Source organism: Tetrao urogallus (assembly GCF_951394365.1).
Source record: "Tetrao urogallus genome assembly, chromosome: 15".
Taxonomy (NCBI): domain Eukaryota; kingdom Metazoa; phylum Chordata; class Aves; order Galliformes; family Phasianidae; genus Tetrao; species Tetrao urogallus.
Genome location: NC_136828.1, coordinates 12821762 through 12841528, shown reverse-complemented (window position 1 = coordinate 12841528; position 19767 = coordinate 12821762). Strand labels below are relative to the sequence as shown.

The window sequence follows — 19767 nt, the reverse complement described above, 5'->3', positions numbered from 1 at the left end:
TTTTGGGGGTGTTGCAGAAACATTTATAGCCTACCTTGGGCCCTGTTTTCTCCATGTACCCCTCCTTCAGGTAGTTTCTAGAGAGCTTTGGCACCAGCTGGAGCAACCAAACAGGAGAGAAATGAGAGCACAGCATCAGCTGGAGGTGGCTGGGGAGAACCTGCCCGAGCCCACTGACCCCTTTGCCACCAGATCCCAACCAAGTGGTTGGCAATTCCATGCAGGTGAGCCAACCACACGTCCCACAGCGGGCTGATGAGACGTTCCCTTTGATTTTTTAACATTTGGCCCATGTATCTCTTAAGCTGAAAGTGGTCTGAAGGCCCTCCCATCGCAATAATTTTGGCAGTTATCACACAGCACACACTGAAGGACTGAGCACTCCCCAGAGCTTTCCTGCTTGATAACCCTAAAAAGAAGGAAAAAAACAATCTGGAAAACTTACATCAGCATCGCTGGCTCCAGGAAATGCCACTTGTAAGTAGTGAAAACGTGCAGCACGAATGGCATTGAACCAATCCACTATTTCCTAATAAGAGGAACAAAAAACAGTGAGCACCACAGCCTGCACGTAACAAAGCAACACCATCCTGCTGCTCTGCAGCTCTCCCATCCCTTTGTCCCAGTGACATGAGTGCAGTTTAGTGCTAACCCTCAAAAAACAAGAAGAGAAAATCAAAGATAGTTTGGTAAAGGGCACTCAGCCCTTTAACATGAAGAAGATCTGGTAGCAGCACTTCTCATCCCCGCTCCCCATCTGCTCGTGTTTAAGTCGGGTGTGGGAGGAGGAAGGTCAGCAGAGGGAAATCCAGCTGGTGGCTTTGAAAAGAGACTTCAGGTGATCCAGGAGCCATCGCTCAGGATTAGCAGAGCCTGAAGTGCTGGGGAGCAGCAGGATGCACAGCACCATGGGCAGGGTGCTTGGCAAAGAGCTGGTGAGACCCAGCGTGGAGATGGCAAGACCAGAGGTGAGCCCAGTCCTGCAAACATGGATTTATTTCCCCCTCACTGCACCCCGCCTGCACACAGATGCAAATCCAGGCTAACAGCTCCGCTGCCTGCTCCCCATTTCCAGCCTCACCCCTCTGAATGCAGGGAACACAAGGGACATCTCCCACATTCTGAGGCCACACGACTTCCAGATTCTGCTGCAAGAGTGGCCAGGCATCTCTTCATCCCTGCACTGCAGTCCATCCATGAGTCCCATACCCAAGTCCCAGCTCAATGCCCAGATGCTGTGGCTCTTCTTTCCTTCCTTAGAATACATCTCTTCCCTTTTATTTTCCTCTCCAAAACAGTTTGGTTAACTTGGTCAGTTTTGAACTCATCTGCTGATTCGCTTCTGGTGAGATCACAGAGCCTGTGCTGCACTGGCACCTTTCTGGAGGTCTCACTGGAAAATGAGATGCATTTGCAAGAGGTGTGACAGCTGCACACGTGCACACTGAGCTGCAGGAGAGAGAGGGCTGTTATGGGTGCGTGTGAAGTGTTACTGAGCCAGACTGAAGCTCAGCACAGACCCCATCATCCCACTTCAACCCTCTGAGGTGAAGCTGCTGCAGCGCAGGAAGCACTGTGAGAGCAACCTCAGCCCCCACTAACATTTACATACAGATTTTCAAAAGCAAACTGAGCTGAACAGAAAAACCACACAAAAACCAGGTTACTTTACATGTTACTTTGGAGACCTCAGTTATAAGAAGTCCAACTTGAGGCACTCAAAAATGGTCTATGGTATCAAAAGCCATCCTTAACAGCTCTGGTGTTCTGGCTGCTTGGTTAACCCACTTCATGCTGAGAGGGGAGAAAACGTACCAGGACACACACAGACAGTGCTCTGGAAAACTCTGACCTACTTGTCTGAGCTTTTACTTATCACTTGCTTTTCCATCCTAAGCAGCTAAGCAGACCCCGGATAGCAGCACAAAGAGGATCTGCAAGAGGAACTGGCTCCTGAAGTTAATGATGACCATTAGAGACTAGAGGCAATGAAAAAGAAGCTGTAACATTGAAGTGGTGATGATTCACAGAATCACCAACCGGAAGGCAACCCTGACGTCATGATGGGGGTCACCTCCCCGACCAGTAGGTCCTGCCATGCAGAAAGCAGAGGACGAATCTCTCATCGACTTCAGACTATCAGGTTTTTTCCCAGAGCCAGAACAATCCACTGCCACATCACAGCTCTTTACATAAGCACACACCTGTGTCTGCAAAGCCAAGATGCACAGCCTCTGCTCCAGACCTGAGCCACTTGCACAGCCATGGCAGCACCAGGCAAACAACTCTGCATGAAACTGCACCTTTTCACTGCTCTTCCAGCTCATCAGCTCCTCCTGCTGCTGACAATGCCCCCCTTGCCACCTTTGCCTGTTCTGAAAGCTCTGCTGTAGCTCAGGAATGTCAAAGAAGAGTGCTCAGCTCATTTGTCCAGAAAAGATTCAAAGATATTGGTTTGCACCGTGTAGAGGCCTTTCCTGGAGATGCAGCCCGCCTCCGAGGATGCTAAGGATGATGGTAAGCTTGAGGATGGCAGCAGCAGCTGCTCTTGTGATGGCTACAGGAGAAGTCCTGCAGAGGGAGCTTCAGTCCTCGGCAGGAGATCAGTGCAGTGAGAAATCAGCTTCAGCACCCCACGTGTGCCTGGAGCCCTGCCAGCATTGCTGCCTTCAGCCAGCAGAGCAGATCCCACTGCACCGTGCCTGAGAAATGGAACTCCAACATCACTCTCCTCTGCTCCCCACCTAAAGCCATCCAAAGGCTGGGTGCCCTTTAACAAACTAACTTTGCTCCCAGCAAAACAGGCAGAGCTTGACCAGCCCTTGTTGGCACTGGAGCACGATGCCAGGTAGAAACCTAGGACAGTTTTTTTTTGTTAAGTGGACACAGAATGAGATGCATGCAGCTGCATTGCTCCAACCAGCTGTGTGAGTGCTCAGACTCCCATAGTGAAAGAGAAAGCTCCTCAGCTCCTCCCGCTCACATCAAGCATGTTGCTCTGCATTTCAAAGGAGCTCAGCACAGCTGATGATCCAGAAGCCCCTTAGGTCACAATGAAGTAATGCCTGAGGGCCTTTGTGCCCACCACACAAAAGGAAGCACAGAGGAATGCTTCAGGTAGTATGACCTGGTTACTTGAGATCTGCATCTTGGGTTCCTTCCATACGTATTTTCAAACTACAACCCTCATTACGCATGGTTGCCTCCCATAGCTGTGATGGAGACTGGCACTTCAGTGCACAGAGAATCAGGGATGGGGTGCATCTTCAGCCCGAGCTCACCCCGATGGCCTCGGTCCATCTGGTGATGAGCACGTGCTAAGAAGCTTTCAGCTGCACACAGCTGCCCCATCCTGCAATGCTCTGGGGAGCAGCAGTGATCCAGGTTGTCCTTTTGGCTTTAATTTCCTTAGCTGCCTTACTGCAGTGAAGGTTATCGCCTGTGATGAGCTTACGTCCTCGTTCAGCCAAAGGAGCAGAGCAATTTCAAGGAATTTGAGAGAAATTCAGCTGAGCTGTTATCAGACGGCATCAGAGCCGCCTGCCCAAGCACTGAGCAGGCAGCAGCAGCCACCAGGCTCAACCCGTGAGATCAGCCCTGCTCACAGCAACTGCCTGCATGTCACAAACCACTCCATTCAAGTGGGCATCTGGTAGAAAAATCAGCTTTTTTAACACAGCAACATTCTGCCTTTGCCGAGCAGACTGTCACAAACCGCAGACAGAGGCACCTCCTCACCAGACAGAAGCTGGTGAGATGCAGTTTCTACAGGAAAGAGCTCCTTCCTTTGGCTTCTGATTAACTCGTGGCCATGGAACCACGACACATTCTGCAGCACAGCATGCAAGCACAGTGGTTCCACTTGGGCTGACCCCTTGAACACACTCTGTGAGCACTGGGACTCTCCTCTCACTGCAAAGGCCGTCGTGTGCCATGTCCTCCCTGGCCAAACAACTGCCTCACACTGCTGAGCATCCCACTGATTTCCACATTGCAAAGTCCCACCCCCCCCCCCCCAAGTCACAGCTGGGTTACTGACAGGTGTGCCCCAGTCTGGCTGCATGCAGCACCATCCTCCAGGAGCACACGCAAGGCCCTGCCACCCCCCTGCTCTCACCTTGCCATCTTCGTGATAGACAAAGATGTTCCTTGTGCTATTGTCCTTCAAGTACGTGATCTGCAGTCCGTGTGGGTTCCCGATTTTTGCAGGCTGGAAAGTTGCATTTAAGTGTTCAATCTTCATAATTGCTTTGGGTTCTTTTGCCTGGAAAACACAGCTGAGTGAGCAAACACCTGAGAATTGGCTTTTAAACCAGAAAGCGGTTTACTGTGTCAGAAAAAAATTCCTCACGATGGAGGGCATTACCTGAAACATGATGCTCAGCCCACAGACCTGCCTGGTGATAACACAGCTGGGGCTTTGCTTGGGCACAAATGAATGCTTTCTGCCAACACGGCAAAACGCTCTGCTGCTCTGCAAAACTCAGCAAAGTTCAAGGAGATTTCAGATTTCAGCCCAGAAGCAAGATAGGCAGGTCAGGTCTCGAAGACAGCAAGGATGCTGTGCTATGAGCAACTTCATGACTCACAGGTAACGTGGCAGCAGAGCAGGTAGCCTCAAGCTACCGGAGCTCATAGCAACTGAATCCAGCACAGGCACTGCTGCAGCTGTGGCAGAGGCCTGAACTGCTCTCAGTGTTCTACTGGAGCTGAAAGCTCCTGAGGCTGCGATGGAGGCATCGTCCTCTCTGAAGGTGATCATTGGAGGTACCAGGGAAGAGCAAAAGATCATAGAAAACACCTCAGCTCCCCCCATTGCGTGTGCACAAAAGCGGAATGTCTATCCATTAATCACAAGGGCAACGTTCATGGTAACAGCTCTGTATTTCCCTTCCAGTACATGAAATCCATTCTGGTGAAAAGGATGAATGCTTCACTGCGTGGCACCGAAAGAGGAAATCCTGAGGGCTGTGAGGTGCTGTCACAGGCAGCGCTCCCTCCCCCACAAGGTACCCATGGGTACAAGACCCACATCAGTTGGATCACACAGGGCCAGAGCTGTGAAAAATTCATGGTGGTGAAAGGAAAGCCAAGAGCAACACAGCGGGTAGTGGGGACAGCTGGTCAGCATCTCCCCACTGCAGTGACTGGGGACTGAGAGCAGGTCCTGCACAGCACAGCAGCCAGCTGGGACATCAAGGACACAACGCCTGCGGAAACTCCTTGTGCACCAACGCTCTCATAGCACGACTTCCCACCCCCACAGCAGCCCCAGGAACTCACGTCGTTCTTGTTGAAGTATTTCAGCGCTCCTTCCCTCTCTGACAGCACAAACTTTCTGCTCAGGAACTGCCCGTTGTCCCGTCCTCTCTTCCACAGAAACCCTTCTCGGTACCCTGCGCACATTGAGCAAAGGGGCAGGGTGAGGAGAAGGAGAGCCACCTCCCGTTTGTCTGAGGCAGAATTACACACAGGTCCCATGGAAAAGGTGTTCTCCTTCCTGTGGTTTCAACCCTTTTGGATTTTTGGCTCAGGCTCTCAGGAGGTAGGATTTTCAAGCTGTACGTTTATAATGACTTACCAGTGGATGTGAGGATGTGCAGAAAGCCCTCATCCAACCAGCTCTTCAGACAGCGGTGCATATGACAGGAACGCAGGCTTCATTTTTAAAAACAGATTAAAAGATGCACAGAAATCCCCCAGCCAGCCCTCAGCGCTCACTCTACAGTACAAACCATATGTTTCCATGCCATAAGAAACGCACAAACACACATAAACCACACACACAAGTGCATTCAGCAACCAGGGCAGACCAAGGTAAGAGTGGCACAAACAGCTAACGATGCTAACTGAAGACAAAGCACCTGTCTGGCTATCGTGCCTCTGCTGACAGTCAAAATGCCACTTTCTTTTGCCTGGACGTATGAAATCCTACACTGAATGCTTTCTCCAGATCCTCAGAGAAAGCTGAACGTGAGGGAAAGCTGTCAACATCTGGCAGCAATAAGCGCCATGCAAACCCCGCGCTGCTGCGAATGCTGGATGCCAACTGCAGGGCCTCACCACCACGGGCTGCACCGCAGGCTGCTGGCACGCAGCGCAGCCAAGGGGCTCATTGCTTGGTGCAGATGTAAGCAGTGGAAATATTTAAAGCTGTCAGCAGTCCTTCCCTTGGTTCTTTATTTAATATTGGTCACGCGTTGCAGCAGGGCTTTCTTTTAAAGCACGAAGCCACACTGCTGCCTGCCCAGCCCTTCCTCTCAGAGCCCTGCAGTGCAGAACACACTTTGGGTGCTCGGGGCATTGACACCCACTGGCAGCACTGCACAGACACCAGACCAGCAACCCGAGCACCAAAACCAGAGATGTCTGAGGCATTACATGGGCAGAGCCCTTACCCTGCCCACTCAACCATCCTCCAGGCTTGGGAGAGACCCCTCCAGAGACACAAGTAGCACGGTGAGCTCAGCCAATCCATTCCACCCTACCCCAACTGTGGACATTTCCCAATATCAAAATACAACCAACCTCTGGGAAGGCACTCATAGCGTGAGAGAAAGAAACACAGAGTGAGCAGAATCATCCTCAGTCTGACAAGGGGAAGCAGCAAAACCAGTCCAGGACAGCAGCGCTGGCTGGCCCCCTCTTATCACCACTGTGGCACAAATTAATTCCCCCAGTGTGGGGAACAACAGCATCTGACAGGTTGTACCAGCAGAACCACTGCGTGCTCAATAGTGGCTGAAGACGACAGAGCTGAACAGGGATAAGGGCTGCACAACGTGGGGCTGACAGCAGGCAGACAGGCTGCAGGTCCTGCCCAGCTGATATGGTCACAAAATGCAAGATTTGCTTAATATGAGGGAGAAATGCTGCCGGGGCCCTGAAGGTAGGAAGCTCTTAGTTGAAATACACCCACCTGAGTTAGCTCAGCTCTCAGCTTCACAGCCTGACAGCAGCTCCCTGCACAAGCCATGGCTGCGGATTGCCTTCATTCATTCATCCAGAGCACTTTGCTACAAGTATCCAAGAGGTACAGGGTGTAAGGATGCCCTGTTTCTCTTCTCTGCAACAAATTCATTGTGTTTTCTCTTAGCACTAAAGGGGTAATGAATAAAACTCATTGCTTTTCCCCAAGGAGCTGCAAATGTATGAAGTCCACTGAAAGCAAACCCCTGTCAGACTGGCACCCCAGTAGTTTTATATGAGAAGGTGAAAGCACAGAGGGGGTTGGAGAGCTGCCCAGGGCAATACTGTGAGCCAGCATCAAAGCCAGGCTGGAAACCAAGGCTCCCATACCCTCTTATGTACAGACACTTTCATCATTATGATCTCCTTTTTTTTCCAGCCCTTTGAGCCAAAACACAGCATCTGAATTCACTCTGTTCTCCTTCGGAGAAATTAAAAAAGAAAATAAGAATGCTGGCACTTTCCACAACCATTGCCTCTGCAACAGAGCTCCTGGCTACTCTCACAAAGCCAGCTGCTAATTTTGCTGTACTTTGGCACAGATTTCCTTAAATCCTTTGCTTGCTTCTTTTCTTTCTTCCTTCCTTCCTCCAGGGCTGTGTCCTCGGGAGCCGCTCCTGCGCTCTGCCCAAACTTGCTGCCTGCTCCCCTGTCACTGCTGATAAATGCAAAACACAGCGAACTGGATGTGAACCGAACATGAACTCATCCAGCTTCCCCAGGCTATCAGTATGTCAGCAAGACGTGTCCTCAACATCCTGATCTAAAAGACAGTGCAAACAGCTAGAGAAGGTGTTGAGGAGCAGAACTGCAGGATGCTGCAGATGCCGAGCTCCTACTGAACGTATGGGAGCCCCTCCTCGCCTCCATGGGCCGCCCTGCCTTAGCAACAGCTTCCAGTTCAGAGCTACTGGGCCAAACCCAGACCTTCAGCAGGGCTGCACTCGTGATGGTGAAGCAAAACAGCCAGCAGCACAGCTTCAGGGCACACAGCACTCCATCACCTGCAGGTGCAGAACAAAGGCTGCAGCCGCCCGCTGCCATTGCGCTCGGCCGCCAGCACACAGCCATGACTGCCAAAGGGACACTTGGTGAAAACCAGCACTCTTTAGGAATAACATCCCTGTGCTTGGGCCGCTCGGCATTGGGCAGTTCTGGCACAAACCTGGCTTGTAAAAAGGCCACCAAGCAACTGTGACCAAGTTGGCCAACAAATGGCATGCACATAACCAGAATTCACACCTCTGGAATGGGCATTTTTGACCCACTGTGCCATTTCCAAGGTAAAAAGAGGAACCACCACTTCTACATCCCTTTCATCACCACAGCTTAAGCTCCTTGGGGGAAGGAAAATGGAATTACCACGCTGGTTGCCCAGAAACAAGACGGCCTTGTGCCAGCTGTGCTGTGTGCACGTCTGCAGCCCCTGAACACAGCCAGACCCTTCAGGTGCTTCAGCCTAACCCAGCTTTATCACAGTGCCACAGAGGAAGCAAGCGAGAGGATTTGCTACCAAGACAGTCTTGCATAGATAGCATCTTCCCACCCGACTTCCTCCAGCAATTTGTTCAAGTTCCCTATTTTTAAGAAGAGGAATATCACCACTTCCCCACGTCAGTTATGGCCAGTTGTTACTGATGGGGTTTTTGGTCCCTCTGTGCATGCGGGTTATAGGAAGTACCCAAAATTACTTTCAGTTTCAGCCTTTGTTCTCAGAGAACAAGAAACCACTCAGAGAGGGTGAGCAGACCCACCAGCTGGAGAAAAGAACACATGCTTGGACTTTGCTTTCTCTCATCCCACATCAAGCATTCTGAACTTGGAATTAAACCCTATCTGCTCTCTGGTTTCTTTGGTGCTTAATCTGCTACTTCAGCTGGGAATGGAGGCAGCAGAACTGCTGGTTTCCATGATTGTCACAGTGGTACAAGCAGGCCTGGTGCAAGGCTTTGAGGAGAAACATTCATGTACCCAAAACCAGACACAGTAGTAAGGCAGCACTGCACCAAGGAACAAATGCATTACTGTGCTTTCTCTCCTGCTCTCACTGCCAGACAGAGCATAGAAGGCTGAAAGAGAGGAAAACATTTACTCATACTTGTAATCCAAGAGCAACTGCATTTTCCTCGAGCTCAAGCAGGGCACCTCCACCTCCAAAAATAGGTTCTTTCCTCCCAGCAGTCAGACAAAGTGCTCTGACCCCAATTCTGAGCTTTGTAGATGAAGATTTAAACACAACTACATCACATCGCTTTGCTGCTAAAATTACAGGGTGAACATCAGCACTTCTGCACGTCAGAAGCAGAGCCATCTGCTATATTAACAGCATAAGATGTTAATTAAGCCAGAACAGGAGATAGGAACTCACTGGAGATGATGTGCCAGCTCGTTCTGCGAGGTTAAGGAACAGCGTAATTATTTGGAGCAGCTGAGTGGAGAATCCCTGACACTGATGTCACAGTTTCCTTTTAGCACAATGAGTCTGAAGGATATTTCTTCAGAAATAAACCGTTTTGTCCATAATCAAAGAGCTGGATAGAGAGAAGGTGACGTGACCCATGCTTTCCCAGCGGAACAGATTTCAAATAACATTACAGAAAGAACTGTAAACCTCTTGTTTGGCTGCAACAGCGTAAATTGTTTGGTTTGATTGCTTTAAGCAATAGCACTTCTTCCTGCTCTGGAAGCAAAAGCCTCAGCAAGGGGCAAATGGGCACCTGTTGAGTCACCCTGGAATGCAGATAGCTTCCTTGCCCCAGGGAGGGCACTGGGGAGGTAAGCTCTTGGTGTGCCCTATGCTGGGATGGGTGCCTGGCACATCTCGCGTCCTGCCAAGTGGGACTTCTCCATTTTGCAGCACTGGCAGCAATCCCACCTTCCAGAACCTCTTCAACCCACCCCGAGAGAAGACACCCCCACCCCATCACACATCCCAGGATCCACCACGAGTTGACCTCGACCCGGCACACACATTTTAGAGGGGAGAGTTTCCCAGCTCTTAATCAATCAGCGCTCTCCTAATGAGCACTTAACATGCAAATTACCTTTCCTAAAAGGCCATTTTGCAGAGAAAGGATTCTCGTTGCCATCCAGTCTGCCTCTGCTGCCATCCAGGAGCTCATAAAACAATTACTGCCCTGCTGCATTGTAGTGCCTCAGCTATGGATGCAAGCAGCTGATTAGATTGATTGCTTCCACAATACCCAATTAACCCACTCACTCTGCAAGTGATTGACTTAATCAAAGGCAATTAGCTCTTGAATGGCTACATCACACACAAAGCCGGGATTTAGGAGATGATTGAGATAACACAGACCTCTGGTTGGCCTTCCAGGGGAACACATCACTATTAACGTCCAACTACCTGAAACCACAGGTCGGTGGTTTTGGGTGGCACACAGTGAGCAAGAACGGCGACAAAGGGAGCGATGCCACGTGCTGCTGCTTGGGGAACCTCAAAAATGCCAACGTCTCCCCTTCGTGCTCCTGAGGACTGGCAGCACCAAACAGCTGAGACGACCTCAGTGATGATTCCCACCCCTGACAGCTTCAGGAGTCAAACCACAAGTGCCCAACACACACGGTTGTCCCCCATTACCAATCCTCCCAACAAACACGTCCTTACAAAACCCTCTTCAATGCTGAGCTCTTGCAAGGTGACTTCTCCCACAACGTAAAAATGACGAGCAGAGAAACAGGTGGGGATCCACTACCAAAGCAGTGCAGAAATAGGGTAGCACAGCCCTCAGCAACTGCTCTGCCTCTGATCAAACCTCACAAAGCCTGCCTGGCTCTGGGCAGCACAGCCAGCTTACAATGGGATGGTCGGGGAGAGAATCCCACTCCCCCTAAAATAAGGGATAGAGAACATTGTACATCATCCCTGGGACAACCCGTACGCTGTGTGAAATAGAGCCAAACACATTGGCTCTGCAGAAAAAACCCGTGGGGCTGAGCTGAACAGTGCATCCGGTCCTGAGATTGATGGAAAAAAGACAAAGTCTGTCCCCATCCATGGGTGTGCTGTATTTACATGCAAGGTCAGCCCTGGGTTTCCAGTCCCTTTTAATGTCACTGTGAACACACTTGCATTGCTGGCACACAGCTGAAAATTCAAATTGCTTCTAAGCAAAGCCCCAATAATAAAGCTGAAATCCATTAAGCTTGTGATGTTTGCCACCATTTAAATCTGATTAAAATCATTCATGACACCACTAAGCCTAACAGTCAGAAAACACTCCTGTCAATTCCGATGTTTCCCAGTGTAATCCAGACCCCCTTCTTTCACCGAGCTGTCAGCTAAAGGGAACCATAATAAGAGATTATAAACCTAATCCAGCTTCCTAAGCTGTTTTTAACCAGTTTCTTTAATCACATGCTATCGTTCCCTACGGAGTAGCTCTCAGGTGACAAAGATGTTCATACAGCCTTTAATGCTCCCTGAAGGTGTCTTGGATGGGATCCCATCACACCTTGCCTGGGTGAGAGCGACCAAACCAGACAGGTGGGGACAGCAGGGTGCCACCGTTGGGATGAATGCAGGTGGGGATGGAGGTGCAAAGGATACTCGCCAGCTAAAAATTTCCACTGGATACAGCGATTCCTGCTAAAGCTGCTCCACCAGCCAGAGCTCCCCTCCCTGAAAATGCTATGGAGGAATGAACAGTGGGGAAATATAATGAGGTGTAAAATCCTCAAGTCTTTACCTGACCACTGTAGGCAGAACAGGTTCGGTTTGCACTGTAGAGAATACATCCTCCCTTTTATCAGATTATCAGTTTATTTCATAACTGATCATCGATACAGTACAGCTTCCCTGGTAACTTAATTATGGAGCAAGCGTTTACATATTGAAGATAAGGCAATAGTTAGCTGCTGCAGTGCAATTAGATTGTATCTGCATTGAGAGGTTAAAACCCTCTGCTACAGAGCAAGTCTTTACTGGAAGCCTTGTGCTTGTGTTACTGAGAATTGGACGTGGAATCTAATTTTACTTGGAAATCAAATGCTTCCTCCTTGAGTGGCATTCCTGCACGGCCACCTGGGAGCTGCTGGCTGCTCAGAGAACAGCAGTTACAGGTAAATAACCTTCACGTTTTCATCTTGTGAATCCAGTCTGCTATTACAAAAAGGCAGTTGAAAGCTGAGAGGTTGGCAGTGCGATGTTCATCCCTTTTACCAGCACTGAATACATCTGAGGTCTGATTTACAGAGAAGCTGGGAAAGAAGACATTTAAGGACAGGCACGCAGCGCCAAGTCATGGCAGCATCCCTACAACAGCAGCATTACTTTGCTGCAAGCTGGAGTTCTAGCACAAAATCCCAAAGCAGGGATCAGGGCAGGACGTGAGCAGCCCAGCAAGCCCTCCCTGCAGTCTCTGAGCAACAAAGCGCACAAAAGCTGCACAAAAGGATGCACCAGCAAGAAGGAAGCTGAGGGCTGCCCACCACACTGCAGAAAGCACTGAACTTTAAATGCCCAGAGCCCCACACAGGACCGATGGAGATGGGCAGCATTCCCTCCCACAGCGTGCGCCACGGACGGGCTGTGCTGAGCTGCGCACTGCTGAGGCTGAGGCTCCAAATGACTGCAGAGCCCCGGGCAGCACCTGAAGGTCTGGGCTTCCCTCAGGCTGTGGGAAAAGCCAAAATACATTCCAAGCCCTGAACAGTTTTGGATGGATTTTCTATTTCCCGTACCAGCAAATAAAATCTCAGCATGGGTGGCAGCTCCCATCGATCAACCCAAGCAAGGATGAGAGGAACTTAACTGCTGACCAGAGCTTTGCTGAAGCCAGCAGAGAACTTCATCACTGACTTCAAAGCAGTTTAGGATTCTCTCTCCCTGCTCCAAAGCATTCCCCCCATATAGGCAGTGCTGCCACACGACCATAAATCAGGGAAGCCCATCCTCTCACACACCCAGCGTTCCTCTTTGTTTGCTTTGAAGAGAAATCCAAATGGCTGTGAGCACATCTGCTGCAGTGCTAATGGCTCCTGATCATCTATTATTGAGTGTTTGACACATTTACAGTCAGGGCTATTGCTTTATGCAGGGAAGGGAGAATTTTTAATTCAGGACTTATTGCAATCCCAGCTGCCCCAGAAAGCCCTGGTTTGGATGCTCCCAGCACTATAGGACGGGGGGAGGTGCATCAGCAGCACAGCCACAGCCTGGCTTTACTTTACGTTGGCTTTACTGAACCTATTGCCCCTCAGCCCCATAGCAGGGTGGTCCCACTGTACGACCTCCTGTAATTACATAAATCTGGGCTCAATCCTGGCCTGAATAAATCATTGATCAAGATTCCTACTGTCATCACTATGCTGTAATTCCTCCTTCCAGTCTCTGCAATGCGCATAAGGTTGAAATTCACACCCTGCTGTGCACCTCTCTTGCCTTTCAGACATTTTGGGGATATGCTGTTGTTAGCACTGTGCCACACCACCGCTGCTCTCACAGAGCAGGCTATGGAAACAAACCACGATCATCCACGCAGCTGCTGCGCACCCACCCTGACTGCAGCAACATCTTTAGAAACAGTCCCATTGGGAGAGCCAGGGAGGCACCTTCCAGTCCTATTCTGCATCCAAGAGAGAGCAGAACGTGGAAAATTCTCTGCCGCGTCCAAGGTTTCAAGGGGAAAACTCAGACAAGGGAGAAAACACAACGCACACCTCTCAACTCTCTGCTCCTCCTTCTTTACACTAGCATTACTGCAGCACAGCCAGCTGCTGAGCAGCTCTCTGCTGAAGGTCTGATAAGCTCATGCCCACTCATAGCATGCTGACCTGCTTCGTCACGCAGCACCAGATGCCAAACCTTCCCCATCCTTCCACAGCATTACAGAATTCACAGCATTTTATTTTTGGAGCACAGAATTACAAAACCCGCGATGGAGACGGGCTGAGCAGAAAGGCATTAAGAAGTGCTCACACTTCTCAGCTGAGTTTGATTTAAGGCTCAGCAACAACATCCCAGGCAAACTCCAGAAAAAGACATGACATCACTCCGGAAAAACGCTCTTTATCTGGTGAGAGACAAAAAGTGCCTGGCCCTGCACAGGTCTCCAACACAGAACGGATCTTTAATAGCAATTCAATTAAGCTCGGATGAGCTGCCACGAAACCAGTGCTTTCCATGCACTGAGTTATAGCTTACTTCCTCCCCATCCCCACCCCTCCATTACCCAAGATGCTGCAGCAGCCTTCTGGCCTCAGGGCACTGCGCTACGAAAGCACTGCGGAGATCAGGACACCAAGAACTGCCTCCAGAAACCTCCAGAAACAGAAAGGGCTGCCTCCCCCATTCTTTCTCTGAAAGTTTATTGTCAAAAGTGTGGAGAACCGGCCTGATTTTTCTCTTTAGCTCTACTCCATTTAAAATAGATTAATTTGCTGACTATAGAAACCCAAGGTCACAAGAGCAGGCAGTCTGAGCAACACCAAAACGCAGTATTTCAATACCATCTCAGACAGGGAAAGCTACCGAGGGCTGACATCAGTAATAATGGGGTTTCATACACCCCATGATCCCACAGCTCACCAGGCAGCCTGAGAGCCCAGAGGCACAGCAACCCCCTGGAACTCCCCATCCCAAAACACAGCGATGCCTTCAGACCCCAACAAGCAGCAATCCCATGACTGCTGCTAACCCAGCACATAAACCTGATGCCAAGCTGACCACAAGTGAAACATCTTTGAGTTGAGTTGACTGACGTAAATCTTTCTGTCGGGGATGATGCAAAATGAAAGAGCACCTCTTACTCATTCTTTTTTGAGGGGGAAAAGAACAAACCCTAACCCAGCTATTTGTACAAAGCACTCAGAGAGAAAAAAAGAAAAAAAAGAGAAAAAAAAGACCAAACCACAACTATTTAAAATTTAATCAGCCAGCCCTGTGCGCTTGGAGTAAGGTTTGCAACCTGTACCATTCTGCTTCCCTATGTTCCTCCTATTGCAAGAAAGCTGCTGAGGGGCTAATTATAGAAGCTTGGATGGAAGCTGTGTTGAAGGCAGCCTGACAGAACCAGCTGTTAACATTACAGCTGGAGCCCCAGGTAGCTGTGAGCACGCAGCCTCAGCTGGCAGAGCTGCATGCCCTGCAGCCAGCAGTGCCAGTGCCCCACTGGGCCAACTCCAGCTCTCCCACTCAGACCTACACCTTCTCACCTGCTGCTCTGGCTGCCTGTGTGCTTTCAGGAAAGCTGAAGCCAGCAGCACGTTGCTCTGCACTCCTTGCTCTTTTTGTAACATCAGCTATCTGTAACAGGAATGCTGATTTCCACCACCCCAGCACTGGGTCACTGCAGCACTCAAGAGTTCCTGGAGAGCACAGAGCAGTTCCCAGCCTTTAACCACAGTCCAGACAGAACAGCAGAAAAAAGTCAAAATGCACCAAAGGCATTTCTAAAAGAAAAGCTTTTGCATTTGCAGCTTTTTCTGTTGTTGTGTGCTGTTGGCACTGCATGCTTTCATTTCAGCAACGCAGGGACACGGCACAGCGCCCTCCTTTGATTTTAATGGAGCCTTCGTTAGATGGCATCGCATTTTTAGAGGGGCTGCCCTGTGTGAGAATCAGCACTTAGCAGCACCGACAGAAAGCAGCAAAAGGCTGAGTCAGTCTCTGGGCGCATGACATCGCATCGCCCTGCCAAAACACAGCCTGCCTGGCACCGGGACACGCAGCGCAGGCACATCCCTGTCACCAGGAACAAAAAGACGACAGCCGTGCTGTGATCGCATCCTTCTCCTCAGTCTGGCTTGCTAAACAGCTCTTTGATGCGCCTTGTCTGCGCTGCAGTACGGTCCGTGTTTGATGTTTAAGCCATTTGTATTGCAAAGCAGCTGCTCCCGGAGCCAGGGCTGTGCAGAGGGCTCTCCAACAGCCCCAGCTCCACACGCTGCCCCGGCTGGACCCACTGCTGATGTCTGGCTGGAAACCATACGCAGTGCTGTTTTACCTTGGGGATGTTTTTCTGATGGATGCTTCCCCTGTGAGCCCAGCCGGGCAGTGTGTGCTCTGCACAGAGAAGGTGGCAGGCGAGGTGACCTGCCCTGTGCCACACTGCCAAGTTCTGCTGCCCAAATAGAGCAGTGGTACAGCATGCAGAGGAAGGAGAAGCAGCTACCGTTTGATCGGAGGCAATGACAGCATTTCCCTCAATCCAAGTAGAGCATTCCCCTCAATCCTGCAGCAGGTGCCGTGTAATATTAAATGCAGGATTAAACCAGGAAGGAATATAAAGGGGACTGAACATTGGCCAGTGGTGATGCAGATGCTGTCGTGGCCAGGACACAGCACGAGATGCGGTGTCTTCTGCCTCCCCCACAACATCCCCATCGCTGGGTGCTCCCCATCCCCAAAGCACCAAGCAGCAGAAATGCCAATACTTTCAGCCCTGCTGGGGAAAGATGCTTAAAAATAGCATGCTTTTCTCCCAAATCACAAGACTGGGCTCCAAAAAAAAAACAAACACAGAAATCACAGAGTGCCACCACCAGCTCTGGTGGCAGCCGGGCCAGCAGGAAAGATGCTGACCAAGCTCACTCACCAGCATTCCTCTTTCCTTCACCATTTTTTGTGCATGACCAGCCTGTCCAGCAGTCCAGGCATGGCCAAGGAAGAGCACGTGGGCTCTGAACAGGCACTGCGTGCTCGGTGCCGTGTCCAGCAGCAATCTCCAGGGCTCAGGAGAGCGCTCCCAAGGCCAGTGCCTGTGGAGCCTGGCTCCCAGCATGTCACCTTCCAGCCACCCGCAGCTGATGTCATGCCAGAGAACAGAAGCTCTCTGTGCCTCTGGCTGCATGAGGAGGCTTCACAAGGCCGCTTGCTGGAGGGATGCTTCTGCTTTAACCCACTCCTGACAAGGGCACAACACACTCTGGTAACCTTGATATTCAACTTGGAAAAAAGAAAAAAAAAAAAAAAAAAGTAAAGCTCTGAAGTAGCTGCATTGTGTTGGCAGACATTCAGGTTTTGCAGTTCCAGTACAGTCACCCACATACCCCTTTCTGCTGAACATTCTTCGATTATAATCTCGCTTGAGCAAGAGCAATTTTTGCACCTCTGCACCAGTTCGAAATCCACGTGTAATGCTTGCCCTCGAAATGCAACCAGTGACATCATCTGCAAAACAATTGCACTGCCTTTGCAGGGGCTTTGTCACTCCGCTTTCCCTCCAGCATCTCCCCACTGCTCCAGGCACGTTTTTCTACTTTTCTATTGGTCAGGGACTGAGCAGCCAAGATCTTACGGACAATGGCAGGATCAGAACAGAGATTTGTAATAAGATTTTGCTGAAATCCAGTAAGAGCCCAATAGTGGAAGCAGCTGCTGGAGATTTACTGGAAACCATGATTTAACAGAAAGCAGTAGTGGTGCAGTCATGATGTGTGCACCAGCACACACTGCACCGTCACGTCTTCCTATCACAAAGCATCTCTTCTCCTCTGTCCAAATCTCAGATCACACAGAAGTCTGCATAAGGCTCCACAAAACACCGTGCTGCCCTCACTCATGCTGTTTTTCAGCAGTAGACCTCTTTGTATCTCAGTCTCCACGTCCATAAAGGACCTGCTCACAGGGATGGCAGAGGAAAGCCAGAAGCACCAAAAGCACTGGGCTGGGATGGATGCTCTGCAGACCACTGAGCGCAGCTCACCTTCCTGCTGCACTGCAGCCAAGCCTCAGCCTGAACACAGGATTCATCAAAGAAGGACAAGAGTGGAATGTGCTGGAGCTGAGCTCAAAGCTGAGCTCTAATTCTTAAGCCTTTCGAGCACGAGAAGAGAGTTTTATCCATTTTGTGAGTAACATCAGATAACGGTGACATTAAAAACCAGCCAGAACAAAGCAGCGGCTCCACTTGGAGGCTGGTCAGGAGAAATAAATTAACTGGTTTCTTTGTACTGAAAATTCCTCTCCAAGGGCTAAGATCGAGGCTCACTAAAGCTTTCTGACAGCTCTGCTGGCCAATCTGTCCTGCGTGCACTGAGGTTAAACAAAGATTTGCCTTCACAGAAGCTCCTGACACACTCGAGTCTTTGGATGGAGACTACAGATGGAGCTAAGCTGTATCTTCAGAAATTCAACTGCAAAAAATGGCAGAAGAGCCCATCATAATCAGGCTTTTCCTAAATTTCTCTCTATATATAATGTAAATCAAGAGCCTCAAGTCACTGGCATTAAGGAAAACGTGCCAACATAAAAACAGAAGAAAGGAGAAAAGCTCTTAATTTGCACGGCTCTGTTCTCTTCACAGACACGCAGTAAGGATTGGCTTTAAAGACTGCTTATAACTTTGCATCATCCACATGGATTTGAGACCTTTTGGGCATCTTCCACCCAGCTCACAAATGGGCAAATGAGAAGCCTGCTAATTTACTGACTGCATTTCGAGGTTGTGAATTCACTGAACTTGGCCATTTCCTGCAAGAACCACTGATGACAAAACAAAGACAAAAGGCATTCCACGAGGAAACCCCCGACCACCTTTCCTTTCTAGTTGCAGCCACGAACAGCTGGAACCCTGCCGCCTTCCTTCTGCTCCCTTCTCTCTGCTCCTTATCTCACAAAGAACCACAGCTCTGAGGACGCAGCCCTGCTCAGCCCACCTCTGCCTGCACTGTCAGGTCCCACCATGCATGCCAAACCAAGGGGCTGGGCATGGCTCACACAGCACTTCAGCCCCTGCACTACTTTCTCCTTCAGGACTGTGTGCATCAGCGTCTTAACACACAGCATCTCCAGTGATCTTTATTTCCTTGCTCTGATTGCTCCTGAGGCTGAGAGGAATGCTAGAGCGCAGTGTCACCATGGCACTGCTGGCCTGTAGCTGAAACGAGGAAGTGACAGCAGAGATGAGGTTTGTCATTTAAAATCATTGGCTTTAAGCTGCAACATCGCTCGCTGCTTTGTCTGATCAGGCCCAAAATAAACTGCATTACATCACAGGTCAGGCTGAGCTAACAAGGGTGTCTTTCTCACAGTGAGAAGGAACATATTCACGTTCGGCGCGTTTTCTCTTTGCAGTCAGAGCACCTTCCAACTGTGCAAATGCTGGGGGAAAATTAATTCAGCTTGCTTCCCAAGTTATGCAAGAGCCACATGGAATAGAAGGTGCACATTAACAGATTCTACTATTTTAGGGCATTCTTTTATGCCTCGTAATTTACTTTGCTATCGTATTTGCAGACAAATAGAAAACAACACATAAGCAAAGCAGTCCTCGGGGTGTCCGGAGAACACAGTGAGGTGCACAGACACCCTCAAATGGCACTCTCTGTAGCCACCCAGGTAAAACCAGAGCTCACCCTTCTCAGCCCTGAATAAGGACAACGAGATCTACTCCATGCCATAACTGCATGGAACATAGAGCAGCTGAGGCCAAAGCTATGTGAAGCTGCAGTAACACTATATTGCCTCACACCCTGCAGGGCAGTAGGCCACCACCCTCAGATATACACTTACCAACCAACCGAGGTCTTCTCTGCCTTCCTTCTTCAGCTGGTGTCAGTCTGAATTCCTCCACTGTTTTTATGGGACCTATGACAATTTGCACCAGCTGAGGAGCTCCAGCCTCCCATGACAAAAGAACGAAAGCAATGACACTTGCTAGTATTTACATCCTTCCTCACTGCAAACAATGCATTCCCATCCCGAATGGAAAACAAATGTCTCAACATGAAAGATATGCAACAGCATCTGCTGTGAGTAAGGGAGAACTGCCTTTCACCAGTCCTAACAGGATGCAATCAGAGTGGCATACAGGTTTGGTAGCAGCATGTTTTATCTGT

At 49.9% G+C, this 19767-nt stretch overlaps 1 protein-coding gene across 1 annotated transcript in view; it reads right to left on the bottom strand.

Moving 5' to 3' along the window:
• ADAP1 (ArfGAP with dual PH domains 1) overlaps positions 1–19767 on the bottom strand; it is a gene marked incomplete at both ends in the record, with an annotated part of 37897 nt that overhangs the window by 1350 nt on the left and 16780 nt on the right. Inside the window, 4 exons of the mRNA XM_079543029.1 lie at positions 35–97; positions 446–529; positions 4118–4264; positions 5284–5396. Coding sequence (XP_079399155.1) covers positions 35–97; positions 446–529; positions 4118–4264; positions 5284–5396 — 407 coding nt within the window. The remainder of the gene's footprint in view (positions 1–34; positions 98–445; positions 530–4117; positions 4265–5283; positions 5397–19767) is intronic.